The 24432-nt window shown below is 36.0% G+C and overlaps 1 protein-coding gene across 1 annotated transcript in view; it reads left to right on the forward strand.

Moving 5' to 3' along the window:
* The window catches only part of LOC104074952 (breast carcinoma-amplified sequence 3), a gene marked incomplete at its 3' end in the record, with an annotated part of 75303 nt that overhangs the window by 8881 nt on the left and 41990 nt on the right, over positions 1-24432 (forward strand). The window contains exons 5-6 of the mRNA XM_009575270.1: positions 7743-7824; positions 15896-15968. Coding sequence (XP_009573565.1) covers positions 7743-7824; positions 15896-15968 — 155 coding nt within the window. The remainder of the gene's footprint in view (positions 1-7742; positions 7825-15895; positions 15969-24432) is intronic.

Raw genomic sequence — 24432 nt, forward strand, 5'->3', positions numbered from 1 at the left:
TCAGAGCTATCTGTATCAATGCCCTTGAGAAATTTGTTGTGAGGTGGGATCTTATGTGGATAAGGAAAGCAAGAACGGAAGAAGAGAGTCTGAGTTCTTTGGTACGTGAACACATTAGCTCGGTGTAACCTGTTCTGCATTAACTGTCTGCGTTTAAACTCTTACCCCATGGTACACTGCAGTAAGCATGAAATAATTTGATGGAGATTACTAACAAACGATGAGTTAAACTACTTTGTTTATCCAGGCTTATGTGGAGTAAGTGTGTTTACTGTGTCTACTGTCAGGCAGGTAGTACAAGGTAGCTTATCCGTGTTTCCTAGGGGAAAAGAGGGTTTTTCTTTGGGTTTGTGCGTGGGTTTTTTCTTTTTTTCTTTTTTTTCTTCCCCTTCTTGTGTCTGAATTAACCACAAGTTAGGCCACGGAATACCTGATGTTACCTTCTTTTTCAGTAGGACGATACAGCCAGGTTGTCTTTTTTCCCCCCAGTGTATTTCACTTCTTCGTAAGTCTTAGATTTTGATAGTATTTAATATTTTAGGTAAAATAAGAAAAATGAAATCGCAGGACAGTTTCTCTTGGTGTTGTTCATTTTTTGCAGAGGTTTTTTTTAATGGGTAGGGGTTAAGTCCAGTGAAATGGAAAAAATGCCAAATGTGGAAATATTTTTACCATCCATCTTAAGAATGTCAGCTGTAGAGATATTGCATCACTTTGTCAGTCCTTCATTTGTATATTCTGTGAAATTCTGAGATCACATCCAGAGGGGTGCTTTGACCTGTGCAATTTATATGTGTTAGCATAATTTCAACATTGGAATGGTTCCTTTGTTAGTAAGATGGTCTTGGAGAATTTCTCAGATTGATAGTCTTTAACATCAATTTTAAATATCTTTTCGGAGCAGGATTTGTATATCCAACAAATTTGGAGGTAACATAACCTGTTTTTTTTCCATGTTATTGTTTCTCCATCTCATTTTTTTGCTTACATAGTCTGAGTAAAATAAAATCTGGCAGTTATGTGACTGACATAGTTAGAGTTTATTTGGCACCACTTTTTTTGTCCTTTGGTATTATACAAACCTTTCTTCTTGATCTTGCTGAGTATTTAGCTTGTAATTAAGCAACATTATTCCAGTTAAGAAAAAAAACAGATCTCTATAGTTTAAAAACCTTTCAATCTGGAAAAGCAACAATTTGACATTTATGTGAAAATCTACTCAGTAAGGCTATTATCTGTAGCATTGTGCTTTTTATTCGTACAATTGAACCTCTATTCAGCACTTAATAAAGTAATGTGTTGCAGGCAGTCCGGTTTGTGTCTGAGTGATTATGAAGTGTTTATGACAGCTTCTAAGCTGACACTCTCCGTAATGGTGTTACATTGACTTCTAAACACCTTCGCAGTCTGCCTCCAGGAGTGTGTGTCTCTTTGCAGTCTGAGTGGTTTCACATTAACATCTCCTTGGAGTAAGATCTTTGACTACAGAAGTGTTACTTGCAAATGGAAGATACCATTAGGGCTGCTTCAAAGGACTGAAATAATGTTTGGACTGCTGGGTTCTGAAGTGTAGTGTCTAAATCTGTATTGCATAAGAAGCGGAAGGTGTCCGTCCAAACGATTTTCCTTTGATCTTTGTTTTGAAATGGGGGTGGAAAGGTTAAAAGTGTTCTTAAAATATGCCTTGCTAAGTGGGGAGAAATCTGGGAATATACAAAAGTATGACTAGAAGTTCCTATTTGATAATTGTGCAGCGTAGTTTTGTGTTTTATTTGGAATTTGGTTTTCCCTTGCTCCCAGTTTCATGTTTCAAATACAATTGGAACTGGTTTCTGCCTAATGTGGTTTCCAAGTATCTGTTCTAGATGTTCCTGTTCAGGGAGATGCATGTTGGCTGGTTTTGTGACAGATAATTTTTTTTTCATTGTATGCTGGAAGCTTCAGAAGTAGAAAAATCATCTTAATTTAATGGTTCATGTTACAGTTAAAAAAGAATTATCAAGCTTGAGTTGAATAAAGTAGGAACTACCAAAGGGACCTTTTAATAACAAACACGGCTGTATATTTAGTGAAAAATACTTAAAGGCTGTGGTATAATGACACTGCCACAGACTGACGGGATGCGTCAGCCCACATGGTAGGTGACTTCCGTGTAGAGACCTCTGGAATGCAGAGGACTTGTTGGACAAGGATGGCATCATGCACTGCCATTTTTCTACTGCCAGACCTTAAATTTCTTTAAATGCTGCTGTCAATAATAGTATGACTTTTAAGTTGTTAAAACTGCAGTTGTACAGCAGATGGTGTGTGTATGTGGATGTACAGATGGATGTATATGGTAAGTCAGACATGCCAGTTCCATTTTGTTTTCTCAATTGTTCATGAAAAGCCCTGACTGCTGGGGTTTCGATGTGGTCTTCTTAGTCCCTTTGTAATTCTTCCCATTTTAGAGCTGGGAAAAGGACTAGTCGCTTATCGCATAGTAAGCTGCGACCCTTCCTCTGTCCAGACCTCCTTCTGATAGAGGGTACCGCTGTTAAGGCTTGTATTAGACACTTGGAAAAATGTAGTAATGACCTGACCTAGTAACCCTGAAAAATGTCTAAGGACTTTACAAAACATCTATGCAAATCATTTTCTGAGGCTTTGGTTTTTTACACTGCAGATGCTAGCAGTATGTAAGAAACTTTCTGGTTTTACAGCCATAAAGTGACTGCAGAACTGTTGGAAGTTTTTTTTAAACTCATATTATACCCTACATCAGTAGGAAAAAAAGCATGTGCAACAACCTTTGAAAAGGATGTGGTGAGAGGTATCAGAAAAGTCCAAACGGTGTTCCATGTGGCTCTCCTTAGACGGGGTCAAAGCTAAAATGAGGACTCATGAAGGGTGTTTTTACCCAAATTCTGCCTCCTTCCAATATTGTCTGCGTCATCCTTGTCTTTTTGTAGAAATAAAGTGATTAGAAACAATGCAGAACTGTCCCCCAAATTAAAATTTTATAGGGAGCCTGCAGCCTGATCATGCTAAAACTCCTCAAAATGTATGACAAATAAAGCGAGAATGTTGAGGAAACTGTAACCAAAACAATTTCTAAGCTTTCATTGTTTTTTAAATTCAATTAGCGTTGTCATAATTTTAAATGCTAGGTGCAATTTCATACTTAATTCAGTAACTAGAGTAAATGTCTGTAATATTCTTTGAGCATCTAAATTCTTGTAATCTCTAGATAATTATGGAGATTTGTTTTGAATGAAAAAGTGGACTGTTTGAATTTCTAAACTAAAATGATAAAAATTGTCCTTTTACTTACAGTCCTTCCTTACTCTCTCAGTAGCAAGATGACTGGTAGTAGTCTTTAACCTAACGTGATTATATCAAACAGTATTTTGTGGTGATATCTGTCAGTTGCTTATTGTCATATTTTAACATCATATCATGATAATCTAGGTAATAATTGCAACATATCAGAATAGTAAAAAAAAAAAACACCGAACCCTGGTATCTTCCCTATGCTCTGTGACAGTTTTTAAAGCAGTTTGCTTTTGTATGGCTGCACAGTAGTTTAACATTGAGTTTTGAGTTTTGTTTCAGTTTGGTGTATGTTTGACATTTTTTTTTCACCATGTGAAAACCATTTTCTATGGTTGGAAACTATTAGTTATCCTTAGTGTGAACAAAACTTCCTTTGTTCTGTTTTTTTATGGGTGCAAACTGGTATGCTCCAAACAATAAAGCTCTGTCATCAAAAATTAACCAGTGCTCCAGATTTCTGGTCTGTCGTATTTTAAGCAGTAGCGCAAGACGTCTAAGTGGAGGAGAGGGTTCTTCTTCCTCTTTCAATCTGTCATTGTTGGGAGAGAGCGATGAGGACTTCATTGGGGGCCAGGTTTTGAATCGGCGTGTTCTTTGCTTGCAGCCTTCCATGTAGGTCTGGGGCTTGTGGTTTGATACCAGGCGCTGGGAAAGCTGACATGTTCTATCAGACCGGCTTGGAGCCGTCATTTTGGATTCACTCTTTCATAGAACGAGTACCTGAAGCTGCTTTTATAGCTTAATATTCAATTCTTGAAACCTGTTTGGAAATATTCTTGGCTTTTGGAATGGGAAAGAAAAACTTTTAAGAGCTTTGAAAGCTGCCACAGGGACTCGCTACTTAGCTGGATCAAATCCAAAATGGCAGCCACAGCCGGGTTTCTTCACAGGTGCTTTTTGAAGAATTTAAAGCTCTGTTTTCAGTTCATGAAATCTATTTATATTTTGTCTATGCTTACGAGACTGTGTAGCTCCAGGGACTGGTAACGGGATGTGGAGCCTTTTACTTAAACTTGCCAGCCCACATCTCACCCAAACTGGCAGTGACAAAGTTGTTGTCCATTTAGCGATGGGGCTGGGCTTATGTTAAATGTAGTTCCTTGTCCCACTTTAGTTCCTAGTGGAATAAGTGTCCCATTCACAGAAAAGATTGGCTGTCTATGTTGGCTGCCTCAGGAGTGAGATAAGGCCTGAACTGGCAGGAAGATCAGAATATATAATCTCTCTACTCTGAAGATGGTGCTTTCAGTCAAGATTGATACATGTGGCCTCAGCAATGGTAATAAAGTTTTATGTTTTATATAGCTAAATGAAGGGCATTAGGATCAACCACAGTTAATTCAGAATTTTATTAGACTGCAAATAGCAGAAGCTTCTGCTGGTGGTAGTGTTTAAAAAAAGTTAATTGTAAGTCGCAGAAAATCTTGAACTCTAAAGCCTTAATGCATTTTTCAATGCCAAACAAACCAGAGGAAAAACCAAGCTCTTACTAATTCAGGGCACACAACAAAGTCCAATGCCTGCTATGATTTCCTGTTTCTGTAGAACAGTTAAGGACATCAAATTCAAAAAAAATCCCGTAAGAAAACTGTTATTTTATGGAGCTATGATTGATTAAGTATTGGTGTTTTAATCTGGACCATGTTGTAGTGTCATGTCCATATTTTTTGTAAACTTTTTTGTGCTTTTTACTGAATTTGACTTTTTCTTTACAAATGAGATGCCAGTAGTTGGATGGGATCTTGTATTTTCATTACAAAATGTGCAGTAGAGGTGTATCTTAAAATTTGCTCCTTTTTGGCTCCAAGGAGTCAGCAACATATAACCTGCTAAGTACATAAGCTGTACAGATGGCTGAAGTTATCTGAACGTTTACTTGCCTTTTTTTCTTAGTTCAACACAGTTTCCCCTTTCCTGGGGGAAAAAAAAATCCTACACAGACTGAGAGGAAAGGACATGTTACACTACAGTATTACACATTACAGCGGTCTCAAAACAGTTAGGAGCAAACTACTTATAATCTCGTCACTGTCTGATTCTGTGTCTTTGGTTAGTCCATTTAACATTTCCTTCTGTAATTTCCCCCCAGTATAAAATGATAAAATAGTTATCTTTCAAATAATGAATATTAATTATTAAAAAGTAGAAACATTATATGCATGAGAAGAGCTGGGCTGGGATTTTCGTGTTAGGTGCTGAAGTACAAATAAACTTCATTTGTATTTGTACATTTTAGGCTTTTCTTTGAAAATCTCAACTTTAAGCTCTACCAGGTCTTGGCATCACAGGCTAAATAAACATGCTCTCTGGAGTTCAGTATATTTAAGAGCAGAAACTGAGTTAAGAAGGCTTGGCCTTCTTCATGTATCTTACTTGTGGGACTATAACTTTATTTGAAGTAGATTGGAGTTAAAGCTGATGTGCTGGCATAGTTAAAAAGTAGAAGGAGGTGACTGAATTGGGTTGGATTATTTTATGTGAGTCACTTCTTCCATACTTTTGTTATGCTAGTTCTTTTCCCTCTTGTTTTCATTCATAGCCATTGATGTGCATACACATGTGAAACAGCATTTTCATTATTTGGGGGAAAAAATCTTTAATTGCCAATAATAATAGTTCCAAAGCCTTATATTTTTCTTCTTCTCCATTTCCTCCTTTCCCTTTTCATAGAGCTGGTGTGTTCCAATGGATAGAAAACGTCTTAATCTCCTTTCATCTCTTTATTACTCTCTCTCTTTCTCTCTCTCTTTAATTTTTCTCATTTTTTACTTAGCTGTGCATTATTTTCCAAGCTGTCTTTTCTGGATGCAGATGTTATCTGTGTGCTTTTTTTTCTCCACACTGTCCTCCAAACTCATGATCAGCAAACCTTTACTGAGTTGATTTCTGATCATCATTCTTTTGTCTTGTGTAGAATCTGGTCAGCAAGCTCTTCAGAGCAGAGGCCTCTAGCTGTCCCAGAGGGAGAATTAAACTTGTTTTGCAGAAGCTGGAGTACTACAATGTTGTATGTTGTTCAGATGATGCTGCTAGCTGGAAGAGGAGAATCTGTTACGATTGGAACATCTGCCTAATAAAATAAGAGCAGGGTAGACTAAGGGATTAATTCTCATATTGATTACATTTTTAAAACTGTTGTGTCCATCAGGAATAATTCTGATCACATCGTTGGCAGTAATGTTGATTCATACCAATGTGGAACTGCTAGCTGTCTGCAAATCTAAAATGGCTAAGAATGTTATTTCCCCAAATTTGTGTAGCTTGAATGTTATTCCAGGTGTAATATAGAAAAGCAGTAGTTCACTACATTCTATGTTTACTTACTGTTTACAGAATGATGGGCTACCTCTGTAGTAAATAGTGTTTTCAAAGTAATCTTATGGAAGACTTATGTTTCAATGGGGTAAGTTTCATTCTGCCCACATTATCTAAAACAGTGATAATAAATAATGAGGCTCGGGGTTCAGATTGGAAGTAAGCTAAGAGTCTGAAGTACTATGCTTATGATTTGTTGGTCAAACAGTAGTAGTATTTTAACTTTTTGAACGTGTGATCTGAAGTGCAGAAAGAAATGGGAACAACTATAAAATGACATTTCAAAAAGCTAACTTGGATTTATAGTTTATTGATTCATAAGAACCTTGTTCCAAATTGTATTAACTTCTGATACCGTAAACTGCTTGTTTGGCAAAACTTTATGCCAACATCTTGGCTATGTTCTTAGTCTCATTACATCTGTTTTAAGTTGTTGGTTGTTTGGAAATGAGCTTCATAATGTTTGCCATTTTCCTGAAGTTTGACGTTCCATATCGGATCCATTACCAGGCAGTTATGAAAATGCATTCTGACTGACCATTTACAGGAAGTCTGGAAATTCTTCTTAACTGCTTCTGATTTAATCTTTTCAATATTGCCATTAGTGACAAACTTAATTAGTTTGACTCCCTATTTTTAAACATAATTTTCACACCTGGAGAATATGGAACGTACCAATATATCAAATTCTCTGATCTTTTACCACCAATGTTTGCCACTCTTGATCACTGGTTAGTTAGCATTTTTCTTTGCAACATGCACTGTGTAGAATAAATGCTTGTGTTTCAAATTTCTTGAACTTTCGTTAATTTTAGTCAGCATTCAACTTCCAAGTCTTGTTTCTTTTAGTAGTAGTACTGCTAGTATCTCATTCACGGAGTCTAAGCCACGCATTTCTAGAGGCAGGCCGTCTTTGTTACTACAATGTGTGTAATTCAAGACTTCAAGATATTCTCATGTAGAGAAATTGCAGATGGTTGGTTAGAAAGGCAATGTCTTACCGACCTTTCGTACAATGTCTTTCTACCTACTTTCTTACCTACTAAATATATATATTTTTATAAGTGTATATATTTTTTACATTGCATATTCATAATCCATATGTTTTGCAGATCAGTGGTGAAGCTCAGGAACTCTTTTCTGTCCGCCATGGTCCAGTTCGAGCTGCACGGATTTTACCAGCTCCACAAATCAGTAAGTGTGTAACTGGGCAAGGTATTCTGTACAGCTGCTGAGTAGTATTTCTAGTTTAAATTGGTTGCCTTGTTTTACTTCTCAGACGAAAATAATGTACTTCTAGTATGACCAAGGTTTTATGGGATTCTGCTGGATTACAAATTTTACTAGTATATTATGAATTAATTAGTGAACTCAAAAAATAGAGCCTAAAATTTAATTATTTAAATTTTAATTACAAAAATAGTAAATTATAATTTGAGTGTTTCAAAGAAAGTAAATGAAGAAAGTTAAAGGTTTAATGGACATATCTTATGTTGTCTCAGTGATTTCCTGAGCAGAGGAGTGTACAAAGTATGAGTATATTTGGTTCTGTAACTATTATAGGATAAAGTAATTTAAAGCAAAATACTTCACAAGCATTTTGTGCCTTATTATTTATTTGTGCCTTTTGTGCCTTTATTATGTTTATGGGAACACTGCATAATTCCTGATGAGCTATGTTTTTTTCCTGTTATGTGTGTCATTAAGTATTGGATGTCTATGCCCCTTCCTCTCTCAAAGGAAAAAAGAGTAGAAAGAGAAGTGGAAATGAAAATGAAGTAAATTAATTGAAGAACCTATAAGTGCTCTTTTTTCTGATAGTAAAATAGTGCTTTCTGATTTTTCAAGCTAGTAAGTTACACTGCTTATGAACTCCTTCAAGGACTTACTCTCTGTCTCTAAATTGCATATATTTAGCATCTGACAATGATAGTTGTTACATTAGAAAACTATTCAAATTAGCTCATATTAAATTAAGTCAAACCTTTTAAAAACGTGTTTTGGTCTCTTTTTACATGGCTTGGTTTAAATAAATCTCTGATTAAGAGTACATGAATGTATCATTGACCAGTATCTGGAATCAGATAAAAGTAAAGCTGTAATAAGAAGCCTTGGATAACTAACACATGAGCTTTAATGATTCTGAACAAAATAAAAGGAATTTGTAAAGGAGAAGCTGATTACCATCAGTAGGCTCAAACACTGTTTTACTGTAAAGCTGTAAAAAGGGAATTATTGAAAATAGGACTCTCTTGGTGGATGGATTTGGCATGTTCCTAGAAACAGAGAAACAGATCTTAGTTTGTGATAAGCAGCTCATTCCCAGGTGTGAAAGGAAAGCTCATGGTTTTAACTTGGTGACTTTACAGTAGCAGAACTTAATAGTTTGTCAACTATTTTGTAAAAATACTATAGTCCTTTGATGTTAGATCCTCTGCTGCATCATGTGCTTCATAACATAATAAAGCATTGTTTCAAAAGAGTTATTTCATGCAGGCTTATTTCATGCAGACTTACTGCAAAGGAGACCTCCTCAAATCTGATTTAGCAGGTTATAAGTGGTCCTAGTAGCAGGAACATGGTGCGGTATCTGGAGCTGGCCTTGCACGCTGCCAGCTCAGATCCGGTGAGGTTTATTAGTTCAGGCTCTATGCCATGCTAGAGCAGTTAAATGGCTCCTGGAACTGTTCTGACCTGGCAGCTATACTGCAATGTTCATGCAGGGTTTTGTCTGAGCTAACAATCCAAGCAAGACCTGACCTGGCCCAGCACTGCAGCACTTTGATATCTCTGTGTCCGTGGCATGGTTGGTCTGCAGCCTGGATAGTATGTCCAGAAAGAATTGAGATATTTCTGTAAATAACACTGAAAAACGTAGACATTGACTCTTCTCTGCAGACAGAGAATAGCTACTGTTGCCTTTGATTATTTTCTACAGCTTGCAATATAAAGGGCCTTTTTGGAGACCGAAGGTTTACACTGTGACCACATTTCGGGCTTAAGAGAGGAGATAAATTGCATAGCTAATATTCAGAATATGAGAACATCTCTGTCTGGACGCTGTCAGTCTTAGAAATAAGAACACTAAGTTCTGGCACTTTGCGTGCCACATGCTGCATTATCTGCTGAGCCATCTGGTTGGCATGGCTTTTTAACTCGCCTAGTTCTTCACTTTCAAATGTATTTGCTGTGATTGAGTTTAGTACTTATTTATATGTATACAGGTGCCTGGTTTGCTGGATTTCTCTGTCTCTTAAGATAAAACAAGCATGCAAAGGAAAAAAGATGTGTTTGAAGACAAATTTGTGTGAGTTTGTAATTATTAGGAGGGAGAAAATATTAAGTGGTAGATACAAAACAAAACGAAGCTCGAACTCTGATGGTTAAATTTAGCTACCATTCTCTGTGAAGAGGAAACTATGGATGGTAACATCATTGTAGTTAGTGATCGCGAGAGAACCAAGCAAAAATCAGGGTGTATTAACTCCCTCCTCCATTTTATATGATTCAAATTTGTGATTTGTGTCCTCACTACTGCTCAAGTTACTTTGTATTGCGCTTTCTCTCACACAATACCTAATGGCTCTATTTACCCACACTAACCTAATTATTCGCATTCTTTGTTCAACATGTTTTCTCATTTTTCACCACTTCTAGATGATGCCTTTCTCATTTTTCTGAGGTAACTGACTGCATGTATACATACTTGCAGAATTGAAATGATACTGAGTTTTATTAAGTATTCTGTCTTGGTTATTTCTACATTTGTCTTGTGCTTTTTCTCTTTTGATTAACATTTCCATGACACTTATGGAAACATTAAAAATATTACTTATTTAGGTTCCCTGTAGTATTTAGGTTCTTTGACCTGTGAAGTCACTAATAATAAAGATTCAGAACTCTTCTAGTATTTTTAAAAATTTTGTTGTGTCTTGACTTCATTTTGAGGTATATTGCATATATACTTCTGAAATCAGTGATAAGGAAATCATGCATTTACTTCGGATAGCTTTGCTATTCTTTCTCCTACAAAATCAGAATGTCGCTGCTTTCTGAAGTGAGGTAGTGCTACTGTCTTCTGTTTTTTCATTCCTTATCCCAGGTCATTTTACAAAACCCTGGCCAAATACCTGCTTTTTGCCTTGTGCTATCCCATTTATTAAGGTACACTTGCATAGTTTATAAGTCAATCAAGAAACTAGGAAAAGCTTCAGGAATAGCATTGTGTGTGGTAATTCATGGTTAAAAGGTATGTGATGACAGGCTTGTGTGTTGAAGTTTAGATCAGTTGTTGTCTGTAAAACCTATTTCCATGTCTCAGCATTATGAAAATAAATTCCTCCAGTGAACTGAATTAATTTATTGCCATTTTCTAGATTATGGTGCTTGCAGAAAAGATGATATAATAGTCCTACATCTCTCAGTGAATTTTACTGCTTAGTCAAATTGACTGATAAGGGAAAAAAAGGCAAAAAAAGGCAAATAAGAGAGGAAATAAAAGAAAAATCAGAGGTACTATGTTTAAAATAACTATGAACCAAGGGAACCTTATGGATGAAAGATTGAAAACTAGAATTAACATTAAAAGCTAAAATTAATTGGCACACAGTAGTTTTGCATTTGAAAATCTAAAACTGTTAAAAGTTTAAATTTTGCAGCAGATTTATCTCTGTACTCTACTGCTTACATGTTTGATTTTGGTAAAATAAAATTTGAACCTCAAAAGCTGACTCAGCTTTATGTGCAGGTATACTTAAAAGAACTATAATATTTAGGTTGCTTTCTAAAGGAAGGCAGATGTGAGTTTTGTATGTATTCAACCACTTGGGTGGCTTAGTGGTTTTAAGTCCCTGAAGGCCAAAATAATTGCATAGTATGTATAGCAGAGGAACTAGCCCTACAAGCTGAACCAGCAGTAGCAGTTGGTAGCTAGATTTGGATTGGCGTAAGTGGGTTGTGCAGGTGTGCATTTAAGTTTTGGTGTTTTGTAACTGTTATGTGGGTTGTTATGGTTTAATGAATGGTAATGTGTGTGGATTATAGAAATTACAGAACAGAATTCTCAATCATAGCAAGTAAGCATTTTACAGATATTATAGGGAAGAATTTTGGAGCACGACATTTTAAAATACTAATTTCTTTGAAGCTGTGTGGACTGACCTGTATCCCACCACTTCAGTTCTGGCCACATCATGTCAATGCTTTAGACTATTAGACCTTAAACTTTCACCATATTAGACTGATATGTCTCAAGTTTTTCAAACAAGATTCAATCAAAATATTTCTATCTGTCTTCAGTTAATGTGTGACTCTAGCAACATTGATCTTTAGCAAATGTTTCAAGGTCATCTTTTATTTTTCTTTTTTTTTCCCCCTCATATAGAAGCTACGTAGTTATCAGAGAATAACACTGTGGTGCAGAAGAAAAACAAAAAATATATTCTATAAATATGCATAACTGTCTCTCTGCCAAGATAATGTTCTCCAGCCACCGTTGCTTCTTGTAACATTGCTGTCTTGTCATCTGAGGAATGGGAGGGTGGAATGGGCTGAGGAGGCAGTAGATATGGAAATCAACTGGAGTTGGAGGGGTTCTAGGGTGATGACTTTTGGGGGATGTAGGAAACAGGTATGATGATGCAAGTATTGGAGAGAGAAATTTGAAACTTGAAATGTCTGGGCGATGCTAGGAGTTAAGGGAGATAGAATGATATGATGCTCATGGTCTAGAACATTAATCCTAAAGGAGCACCTGAAGGTCTGGGATGAGGACAGCAGTTGCAGTGCCATTGATCAGGCATGATACCGAGTAATGCAGTTAGAGCTTATCTGTGCAGGAAATGGAGTGTTTATAGATGCTACCCTGAGGGTGAGGAAAGAATTCATACACTATTTTTAGGAGTGACTCGAACCTCTTCACTTCTGTTTCAAGTGGCACGTATGCTTTTTTGCATTTGTGTTCAATAAGAAAGCAGACACAAAATAGTAGTGATTAAGAAGTGTTCAGAAAGATTCCCCCCCCTGCCTCCGTGAAAGGAAGAAGCAAAATAGGGTGTGAAAACGGTGTGTGGTGAATGCCAGCCATGTGGCCTAATGCATTTCCAGATACCGGTTGGCTACTACACTGACGTGGGGCAGGACCACAAATGCAACACAACTTTCAAGTAACTGATAGAAATAAGAGGGGTTTAGTTGAACAGGAGATGCACTGCATTATTAAATGGCTGCGATGGAACTTGATCAGTGGAATTACATACCAGACAAATATACTGCATCGTGCATATATGCTATTGCTAAATAGGTCAGAATTTGACATTTATACACTGTATTTCTTACTCAAGGGAAACGAGGCCACTTTTCATAGTTTTGAGTAGCTTTTGAGTTCCTGTGAAAATCACTGGAGTTTCATTTTTATTCTTCAAAAAGGTATGCTGCTGCTGTTGTTGTTTTTACTATTATTATTGGCATTATTGAGAGGCCTTAGTAGGCCCAAGAGATACCTATTCACAGTTTCATCAGAACTACAGTACATAAGCTGCTTTGAGTTCATGTGTGGATAACCTTTTGACTTCATAGAGTTCTAAATGTTGATTTGTATGAAATTTAATTTAGCCACAGATATTTTTTTCAGCTTTAAGTATACTAACTGAAGTTAGATTTGTGTTTTTAAAAAAACATATATCATTTAGCTAAATGGAGTTGTAGATAAGGTGGTGCCTTGTTGGCAGGAAGGACAGTTTTCATTACTTTAATTGTGTGATTTGTCAGGATTTTCAGCTTTTTACAAATGCTGTAGTGTTGTATGACAGAATTAAAAGGATTTAGAATAAAAGGAGTTTAAGAAAAAGACTTTGCAACAGGATTTCAATACTTTTTGTATTTGAGGGATTTAGCTAGCTGTTTTTCATTTCAATCATCCTGCTGCATTTTGTTAAACACTGTGTGTGGAGCAGGTGTGTACAACGTCAGTATATTGCACATGCAAATAAACACAATTTTACAAATAAAAATTAATCCACTATAACTTGGAAGATTAAATTCCACCGCAGAACTAGAAGGGGTTGCTGACTCCATTAAGCATTGCAGAAAACAACACATGTTGTTTTTGCAATCTCATGAATGGGACTGCTATTAACCTGATTTAATGCCCTGCAGAGTCCTCAAAATAATGATCCTTTTCTACAGTATTAATATTTACATTCTGAAGGTATATATTTGAAGTAGAAAATGGATTTTTTTTTTTTTTTTTTTAATTGAGGGCCTCAGTAATTACAGACTGAAATCGGAAGTTTAAGCACCTATTGTACAAATTTTGCAAATCTGTATCGTGGGTATTAAAAACTGGTATTCCTTTTGTGCAGTTGTTTCCCTGTCCTCCCCACCACCTTTCTTCCCTTTGCTCCTCCTTTCTTGTCGTTAAACTTAGAACTAGACCATAAAGAAACATATGAATTCATATCTCTAATATATCCTAGTTGGGAAAAAAAAAAGTATAGTTAAATACTTAAGGTAAAATCCTGGCTCCACTTAAATCAATGTCAGAACTCCTGGTAGTCAGCATTTCACCCTTAATGCTGAGAGACTAGCTAAGTGAACAGAAACAAATGGAGTTCATCTGTTACTTGTACTGAAGAAAACAAATTGGTTGCCAGATTCTTAAGAAGACTATATGTTTCATTTATCAATTTACAGGTCAGTACATACAGTACAGGTATGACTCATAAAAGCCCTTGGAATAATAGGAATAAAAGGAAAATACATTTGGCTGTTTTAGGTTACTTGTAAAGCTATTGTTGATGGTGAAATTATTGATGTGACCCGTTTGACTTTATAAATACTCAAATGTGTAGGAGGGAAGACTTATCCTTGTACAGATGAGAGTACTGAACAGTTTTTGTTATAAATTAATTGCATGTACCTAAGTTATTAATAATTAACAGAGACTGTTATGTGAAAATGTATATTGTTAATTGTTGTGCCTTTCTGAATAATTGATTTAGTGCAGCTACACCAGTATTTGTGAATTAAATTTTGAACAGACTATATCACTAATATTCTTTATAGATCAAAGAGTTTGCTGCATAATGGAGAAAAAAAAATTCCATTATTCACTACATATATACCTATAGATAGATAATTAAAAAGGCAAAGGTTGAAAGAAAACAGAGGAAATTTAGTAGCATTGTTGGTTGTTATTCTATTATTTAAGTTGGGTAGAAGCATACCCTGGAATTTAGTAAAACATTGTTCACAAGTAGAAGAGAGATTTTTGACTCAGTTTTAGTTTTATTTCTATTTACATAGCAATAAGGCGAAGTTTTTAAAACTTTTAAAATACCATTTTAAGAAGTGTGGCATATTTAACAATTTGACGGATCTGGAGTGAAGGTGTGACTGCAATTTGGGAAGACGAAAGGCTGGTTTTAATTGCCTACCTCTGGTGCCAGCGGTGGCGGCACGCATGGATCCCTGGGCAGGCAGAACAGTCGCAGCAGCTGAATTAGAGCAGAGGACGAGCCCATGCCAAACTCTGCTGCTGGGGTGTTACCTGGTGAAGCTAATCTTAAAAGTAGATTGGATTTGGTTTTAGAGTTGTGTTTTCACTTTGAGTGAACAGCAGGCATAGCCTGAGTCTCACTGGAGGTTGCTTTCTTTAAAGGCTTAAATCGCTTCGTGGCAGAACTTACTGAAGACTGTTTTGAATTTAATCTTGTATTTTCTTAGGCACAGGGCATGGGCTGTAATCGTGGCCGTGCTTTGGGCAAACACTAGCAGCCCAGCTTGTCACGTGCTGGAGTGGCTGCTCTTACGTTGCGCTCTTATGGTTAACACTCTTGTACTCCACTTCTACCTCAGTAGAATAAATTGGAAACCAATGTGTGAAACCCATGCAGAGTTGGTGACAGCCTTATTACAGACTACTTTTACAAAACAATGAAAAGTGAGCAAGTGTTACTTGTTGCAGTTACAGAATCCTTAACCCCAACTGAAATGAATCGAAAAAAACTCCCAAGTCCTGGCCCGATTTTGCTACTTGTTTTGTTACTCATTGCCATCTCTTTCACGAACAGTTCTTCCAGTGTTCATGACTCTGCCTGTTATTTGTATTTCTATTACTAATATTGTACAGGCTGTGACTTTTGTTTTATATATTCAATATCCTTCCAATATATTGGGCCCCCACAACATACACAGCTGTACTTTGAAAGGTAACACAAACAGTACATAGTGATTTGCTTTTTCTTTTTTTGTTTTCCCTCTTTAGGTGCTCAGAAATGTGATAATTTTTCTGAGAAGCGGCCTCTTCTTGGTGTGTGCAAAAGCATTGGATCTTCTGGGTAAGAATAATTTTCGTGAATAAAGTCCTATATATAAATTGTAATGTCATCTAAAAAAACCCAGTAGATTACATCTTTAAAGCTCTATTCCCTCTTTGCTCATGGGATAACACTGTGAAGTGCTTTTAAATTTTTTTCGGTGTGTCAGCACACATTTGCCTATGACTTAAGCTTTTTAAAAGGAATAAAAAAATAGAGACTCTTGATATAAAATAGATGAAGAGGTGTTTTAAGTTTATTTTGTTCTCAGTGTAATCACAATTTTATGATTAGCCTTTTCTGATACTAATCCTGGTCAGAATTATTATTGAGAAGTGTCTAAAGCAATCTCTGTGTCTTAAAAAGTAGTTAAGAGATGCTTTCAAGCAGCAGTCATATACCAAATGAATTACAAGCACCAAGCAATTTCATTGTTACAGCCACTCACTTTATTAGCAAAATACATGTTAAATCTACTTCTTTGAGTTAGAAAAATAAGTTAACAGTCTTGTCTTGTGCTCTCTGGACAGTATTGTTGTACCAATCCTCTTATAAAAGAGGGCCTTAAGGTATTTTAATGTCTGTTTGATATGTTGATTCAGACGATGCAAAGGATTTATATCTATACCTACAGGGAAATATTTGTTTTTCAAGGGTAATCCTTTACACAGCAATTCAAAGGCTAAACAGTTGAAGTAAATCTTCTTACAGTAGTAAGACTAATTCTGTGCCGCACATTTTTCAATTAAGAATTTAATCACTCTGGGTGTGGAGGAAGACTATGAAGTCTCTGTAAATTTCTCTGTATGTATTATTACTGTGTTAAACTAGAATATTAATGTTACCTGCCTTAAATGTTTAAAACAAAAACCATGTAGGGCAAAGAAGTGAAATGTCTTTCTATTGATATGTTTACAACTTGCAAAACTGTTTATAGAGACTTTTCTCCTTTTTTCCCCGCCCTGTAAGTGTACGTAATCTCGTGAATAACTTTTTCTAAATAAGAGTGCATGTAACCGGAGATGCAGATACTGCTCTTGTAGGAGTTTCTGTCTTAATCCAAACAGTGTATTTATATACGTAAAGGATATGTTGGATGGAAAAAGCTTCCCTTCATAGCCTTGCTTTAGAATCTGAGATATCTGAGAAATGAATGAACTATAAAGATCGTTATTTTCACTGTGTTATTGTATTCCTCAGTTAACGGAAAATAATTCAAAGATTATTGGTAGTTTCTGCTTTTCTACACAAAAAAGCTCGTATGTTTTCAAAATGAATGGATAGGTTTGTGTTACTACTTATCAGTAGTTAAATATCTGCAAATAGAAGATTTTAAATCAGGCTTTTCACTGTTACAAGAAGTCTAGCACATCATTAAAAAAAGGAGACTGTGCTACACGCTCTTTTTTACCCATTTAATAAAGAACCAGTTTGCTCATGGTGGTAAACCTTCAACAGAAAATTCTGAAGCACTTTTCTGCATTTACTGTTCATTGCAAGTTATTTTTGAAAGTCCTTGCGAATTACCTATTTTGTCAGTCCCTTTCAGGTTAAGAGTTCTTTGATAGTATGCCCTCAACTGGAGTCACACTCTTTTAAATTGTCTCGAGTGTCACACTGTCACACTTTTTTCTTCTGTTACATTCATAGATCATTTGATTACATTTCTATAATGATTGTTATGCATAAAGAATTTGTGTAGAGCACTAAAACAGCTGTGTTACGAAGGGCCTCTGAACTTGAATCACAATTTTAGTTCTGCTCTTAACTTGAGGTTTTGTGCTTAACATCGTTTCCTGTATATCTTAATGGTTGTGGACAGATAAAACACCTTGTTTAGTCGTATATCTGAAGAAAATACTACATTTGTTCTAGAGCATTTATTCTAAAGCACTTGATATTTTCACTACAGTCATCTCCTCACCTACTTTGGAGATTATGCTGGCTATGGCATGAAATACTGCAGCTGTCAGCACACTACTGAAAATGTGCAGGGAATAGGAGGCCTATTCTGTCTACTGAAATGGCAGGTGAAATAATCAGTGAAATGATGTCACACTGACACTAAAATATTTCCCATTGAACAGAAAGGTAGATGGAGTGTCTAAAAGACTGAATGATTTTCTCAAAGGCAACTAGTCCAAAACAGATCCAGAAGTGAAATCCAAGTCTTCCAACACACAATCTGTTACGCTGATACATTAAAATACATTGTCTTTCTTTAATATAAACTGAATGAGATTGGACATGATTATGTCAATAGAGCCAATGTCCTTATCTTTGCAAGATGTAGTCTCAAAAGAAAACAAGTCCACCAGCACAGCCCCCCTGCCCTTATCCCCAGGGCACTAGGACACCAGGTTGTTATTTTTTTTAGAGGAGAAACGTGTGACCTCCTGAAGTGCTTCTGCTACTTCCAACAGTCCTCTGGCTTTCTCCCATTCAAATTTTACCCAGGTTATTGTCTAAAATCTGTCAGAACCATTTACCAATGAGAATGATCCTGGGGAAAAAGTTTGACTTCTTCAGCCTTGATCATCATTTGGATTTTCCCTACCAATTCTTGAAAATTTCTGACGTCTGGTTGCTCTGCTCAAATTTGCAGCTATTGTTACTCTTTTCCTGGAACATCCCTGGTAATTTTGAGATTTCCAAATAAGTTTTTGTTGTTATCTGTTATTAATAAATAAGGGACATCGTTAACACTTTGGAAGATTTGGTGGCTGGCACAATGACTTATTGTTGAAGAATATTTTTGGACTTTGCTGTATCTGGAGGCAATACTCTAATTTAAATTCTTTTCCCTGGCAATCGTTTACATAGAATCCATTTTCAGTAGCTCTTGTAGAAAGTTTTGAAGTTATTAATTTTTTGGATGGAAGGTGAAGAATAAATGCATTTTACACCTGACATGATAAAACCTTAGTAGGTTATTAACTCTTCATTACAGTTTAGGAGTTACTGTAAATTGTCACATGATATTCTTGACCATAAGAAAACATATGTGTTAAAGAGCTATTAATACTGTGTGTACACAGTTCTGCATGAGAGATGAACGATCATACTTAAAAATGTGTTGATAAGTTTTGTGATTTTATGGACTCATGTACCTATCTTCAGATGCATAAAAATCTTTGAGAAATTTGAATTCAGCAGGTATGAAAATTACATGAGGAAGTTTTTTAAGCGTTAAAGATGCTAAACCATTAAAGTAATACAAATCTGATAGAATATAGTTTTTATCTAGATCCACTGCACTGTCATTTAATAGTATTTTATCTTTTAGGACTATATCAATGAGATATTGACACGTTCAAGTTAGGAGCTGGGATTTCCTGGTTCTGACCACTAGTCTGCATTAGTGGTTACCATCAGGAAATTCTTCTCTTTTCCTTTAGCTGTAAAGTAAATACACTATAATGAGGGAAATATGATAAAAAGGTTTTCTTTTTAATGTAGAACATTTGTCAATCTGGAATCCAAAGAATTTTCAAGTAGTCATGAATTAATAACTTCAAAAATATCACTTATATTAAATAACTTCAATATTTTTTGCTATCCCTGTAATGTACCGTGTACTTCAATGGAAAGAAATTAATGAATAATATGCTAGGACTTCTTTCCTTCATTGTGAAAAAAAGATGGGTATAAAAGTAATTTATGCAAATTAATGTTTGCCTAAAATCAATGTTTAGATTTATATTTCATTCCTGAAATTTTTTTCGTTGTCATTTACATGGTGAAAGACCTCTTTGGTAACTTAGAAATACAGTAGTTTACCCTGGCGATCCCCTAATGTTTTATTGAATTACAGATTTTTGACAGGTCTAAAAATATCTTGTTAATTTTTAGTATGTCTCCCATAGATTTAACAACATATTAACTTAGAAATCAACTTCTGGGTAACTTGGTGTGTGGGTTGCATCTCTTTTGTAATGTAACCTAATAGTAGTCATTGATGTAATATATGCTGATAAAACTTACATTCCTTTGAATATCAGTATTAACATTCAGTTTAATATTTCTTAATTTTAAATCTTAAATTCTTTGTAACAGTCATGGTTGAGAACCTGCTTTAAAAAAAAATTTATTTTAGTGTATCTAAGATTTTAAACTTTGCATTTTGAAATTAATTTCTGGCACCTGCTTTATGTAAAAATTCTGTAGAGAGATTTGCCACTAATCTCAATCCTTGTATTCCCCACAATGAGTATTTTACCAGGGAAGATGAAATTTGTGTTTTCTAAACTTTTGCCTTGTATCTGAGTTTCTGACTAGCTTTTGGTATACACATTTTTGTATTTTAAAAGTCAAACGTTCCATCTAGTAAAATGACTGAAATGTCTAGTATGGTTTCACTATATAATCTTTTCAAAACAATAGTTTTCGCAGCCCCCAAGAAGGATACAGTCTTGACACATAAATGGGAAACAGATTGTGTTTTTTGGCTGATACTACAATGCTGGTTTAGATGTTGGTTCAGTCAACTTCAGTCTTAGATTACAAGATTTGCAAATTAAAGGAAAACCAAAAAGGAAAGACATCTGCATAAATTTTGTTTTTGTGGAGTTTTGTAGAGGCATGCTTACTTTGTTCTTGGTGATAAGATAAACAAATCTTTATACACACACAAAATGAATTGATAGGTTTTGGTACATATTAATGGATTTTCTAGGTGGTGAAACATCAAGATTAGTAATCTGTAAAGTGACCAGAGAATTCCCCTCCCCGCCCGCCCCCCCCCCCCCGAAAAAAAAAAAAAAAGTAGTAGTGGTGGCCACAAAACTGCATGGCAGAACTAGTCAATGTGTGCCGTTTGGAGCTACTCAGTTTAAAGGTAACTAGTTAAGACCAATTATGTTAAATGGAAATACATACCTGTTTCCCCCATGTGGGTTATTGAAACCCTAGTTTGCAACATACTGGATCTGTAGAGCACCTTCAAATACACCAGAGAGGTCCAAAATACATTAGACATGCTTTTTGTTCTGGTCAATGTACCGATATCTTTAATTTAAGTAAATGCTTCATTTTAGCTAGTGGAGGTGTTTAAGGGAAAATTGACCGGTATAATTTTGTTTTATTTTAGATTATTAAGAAAGAAATCATGGGTTTGAGAGTGATTGCAAATCTGCCCTTCAGTAGATGACATAGGGAACAAGAAAGCTAACAAAACAAGTGACCATGCCGGGGGGGGGGGGGGGGGGGGGGAGTGTATGTAGGTGCAGAGACAGGGAGAAGGGGGCAGGGAAGACCGAGATGAGTAATTGCAGTGTCTTACATATGAAACACCTCTTCTGAGTACAGAACTTTAAATAGTTTACACCCTAGTATCTACCTTTCCTCAAATGTCAAGTGTTCTGATGACTCAAGTGTTTACCCCAACATGCGTAATTATGAGTTACCAAACTTTGTTTCTACTCTAAAGATTTTTTTTTTCTTTTGTTTTTCTTTTTGTTTTCCTTGTTAGCGAAGCAGTTTATCATACAGAAGAGACAAAATTGTTGTAATGAAATGCATACTAGTCTAGCTAAAGGATTGTATCAGTACAACTGTGGGCTTACAGCAGGGTAGGCTTTAGACCATAGTTCTGTGATTCACGGACTAACAGCAAAGACAACTTAAAATTCCTACTCACCTCATCCTCTTGCACTGCTGCCTCTGCGCTGCTGCTTTCTGCATCCCTGGGCTGTGTCACTTCAGCTGGTTGTAGAACCATACAGTAAGGGAGATGACGGAAATAATCCAAGTAAAAAATAATGCTCCAATATTAATTTTTCATGATACGGATTATTTCAGTCACCTGGTTTACAAACAATTGCAGGCAAAATTGCAAGGTGCAACTGAGAATGTAGTCAGTGGGAGGAGTATATGACACTTTGGTGCACTTGTCCTTTGCCCAAATAGCCAAATATAGATGCATAAAAGATTAGGAATTTATGCCAAAATCTTATGTAGGCATATATGCTATGCATATGCATATAGGCAGGTAACCATACGAGTACAGCTAATTGGAAATCAGTTATATAAGATTAAAAAGTAAGAGTTTGAGGCCAGTAGACTTCCCAGCCTTCTACATCATGGAGACTAGAGGACCTCAATCAGTAACCTATGCAGCCAGCCTGTAGCATGTGTTAGGTTTCTAGCATATATTTATAGAAAGACATACTAATTTAATGACATCAGGTGATGGAAAATTTTGGATGACTTGAAGAATTGGGTGGAGGTCATTTAAGGGCATGAGAAGCAAGAGGTAATCTTTTTTAATCATGGGAGGAGAAAGGAAGTAAGGACAAGTTAAAGAAGGAGGAGTACTTGGAGCAAACAAAATGTATAACTTTGGCTAGCCAGCATTTTTTCCCCCTGCTGATCAGTTTACAAGGCAAATCAATTGGCAGCAGATTTTCAGGAAGCATGCTTTATTAACATGGCTACTGTAGATTAAAACCTACTAACCTTAACACAAGTTTTACGCAGGAATGTATTTATGGGAGTGTTAAGGTTTAGGTAGAAAGCAGCTTTACATGAGTAAGAATAGAAACAATGCAATTAAAGCGTTAATATTTTCTCACATTAATATTTTAAAATCACGTGACCCTGTTCCTTATCTGGCAAAGTAACTAATTTATGGTAAAATCCAGTGTCCAGTTCTAAGTGTCTGTGGCTTTTAATGTTTAAAATTAGCTAGCTGTGAAATGATTTGTCAGAGACAAACAGCAAAGCTTTCTGGAAGGATCACCCAAGAGAAGGAAATTAGCTATGATGAATGAAGTTCTTGTTCACAGTTCTCACACTGCTCAGAGTGACTCTCCCTGGAATATTTTTACTGGAATGCCATTGCAAATGCAGTGGTTATGCCGTGGACTCACCTGGCTCTGCCAGAGACTGAATCATGCAATTGAGTGTGTAAAGGGTGTATCCACTCAAGATAAAATACAGCATGTTTTTTTCAAATCACACATAAAAATGAGTTAGACAGATGGTTATGATTTTCAATTGTATTGGACACCATGAAATAGATTTCATGAAGTTCATTAAATATTTGTGGTCTTTTATTGAAGACTACACAAAATTCGGTCATATTTTTTCTCCCCAGCCTTATTTTTGAAGACTATCAAGGATATATAAGTTTAAATTTCTAGAGAGCAAACTTAATTTAATTGGTTTTGTTCTAAAAAGTATAGTAGAACCCTTTTAAGTTGGGTAAAGCTCTCTCGTTTCTGTTATGTTTGAGGGATTGAGTCCCAAAGGCTCTTGTACTGTTGAAGAACTGTAGCATTGTTAACTGCAAAGTGTCCCATCCCATCAACTGCCTTGCAAAGATTTCCTTCCGTTCTAGGCGATGAAAAACATTATCCTCTCTGGTTATTGTAGGAAAAATCAGTTTAGTCTTAACAGGTTGTGTGGTAGCTTTTAAGATCCTGAGAGATGCAACCCCTGAATAAAGTAGTTTAAATTCCTTTTAGTGATGTTGGATTTCATTGTTAAGTTATGTGCTAAAGATAGCAACATTCTTCATCTTAAAAAGAGCTCTTCAGATCCCAGAATTTTTTCTTGTAACTTGTTTCTATAATTATATTAATGTACTTCAACTATTTTTGCAATGTTGAAGTAATGTTTACTGGTAATTCTGTGAATAAAAATGCTAGGAGATTCAGCTTTAATGCAATAAGGTAGTGTTTCCATTTGTAAATACCAAGGGTAGGAAAGATCTGGTGTTCTTCTGATACACCAAATGTTTGTCTGAGTGAACTATAGTAAGAAATAACCTTTGAACTATAATAAACTGTTAATCTTGGATCAAAACTGGAAGGAAGAAAATGAGTAGTTGGGGTCAAACTTTGACCAGTTGGTGAGAACTATGGGTAGTTTTGACCTTCTAAAGCTTTGATTTATTAAGCTGTAAAAAGATAAACCTTTTCTAAGCGATCCTTGGGATAGTGTGGAGGTTTGGGAGAACAGATTTCCGAGCTGAGGCATAGTTTCATTTTACTGCTGTTCCAGCCCCCCGTGTGTGTAATGATACGGGGAGGAGATGGAGGGAAGGAAGTAGCCGTTTGCTAAATGCACAGCCAGATAAAACCAGCTGGAGCACATACCTTCCTTGAGTAACTTGTCAAAAGAAGCACTACAGGGAAAAGATAATGCACAGCACCATTACAGGCAAAGCTGCTGGTTCCAGGGCCACTTTAAATTCCACTTTAAATTATTAAATACTGTAAACGCTATAAAGTTAATTAGAAGAGGAACAAACTCTACAAAGATAAATGTGTTTTCAATATGTTTCTCAGGGAGGGTACAGTAGAAACCAGTGAATGAGAGGAAATTTATTTCTGGCAGCACTCTAGACATGGAACTGTGGTTGAACTTTTTACCCTAATTACGTCCCCGCTAATGCCTGCAGCGGTCTGGAATCAAAGCGGCCCTTCAGGCCCTGGAAAGTCTCTGATGTGGCGAGCGTTTGTTGTGTGATGAGGGTTACTTA

Source organism: Fulmarus glacialis, unplaced genomic scaffold (genome assembly GCF_000690835.1).
Source record: "Fulmarus glacialis isolate BGI_N327 unplaced genomic scaffold, ASM69083v1 scaffold22270, whole genome shotgun sequence".
Classification (NCBI taxonomy): domain Eukaryota; kingdom Metazoa; phylum Chordata; class Aves; order Procellariiformes; family Procellariidae; genus Fulmarus; species Fulmarus glacialis.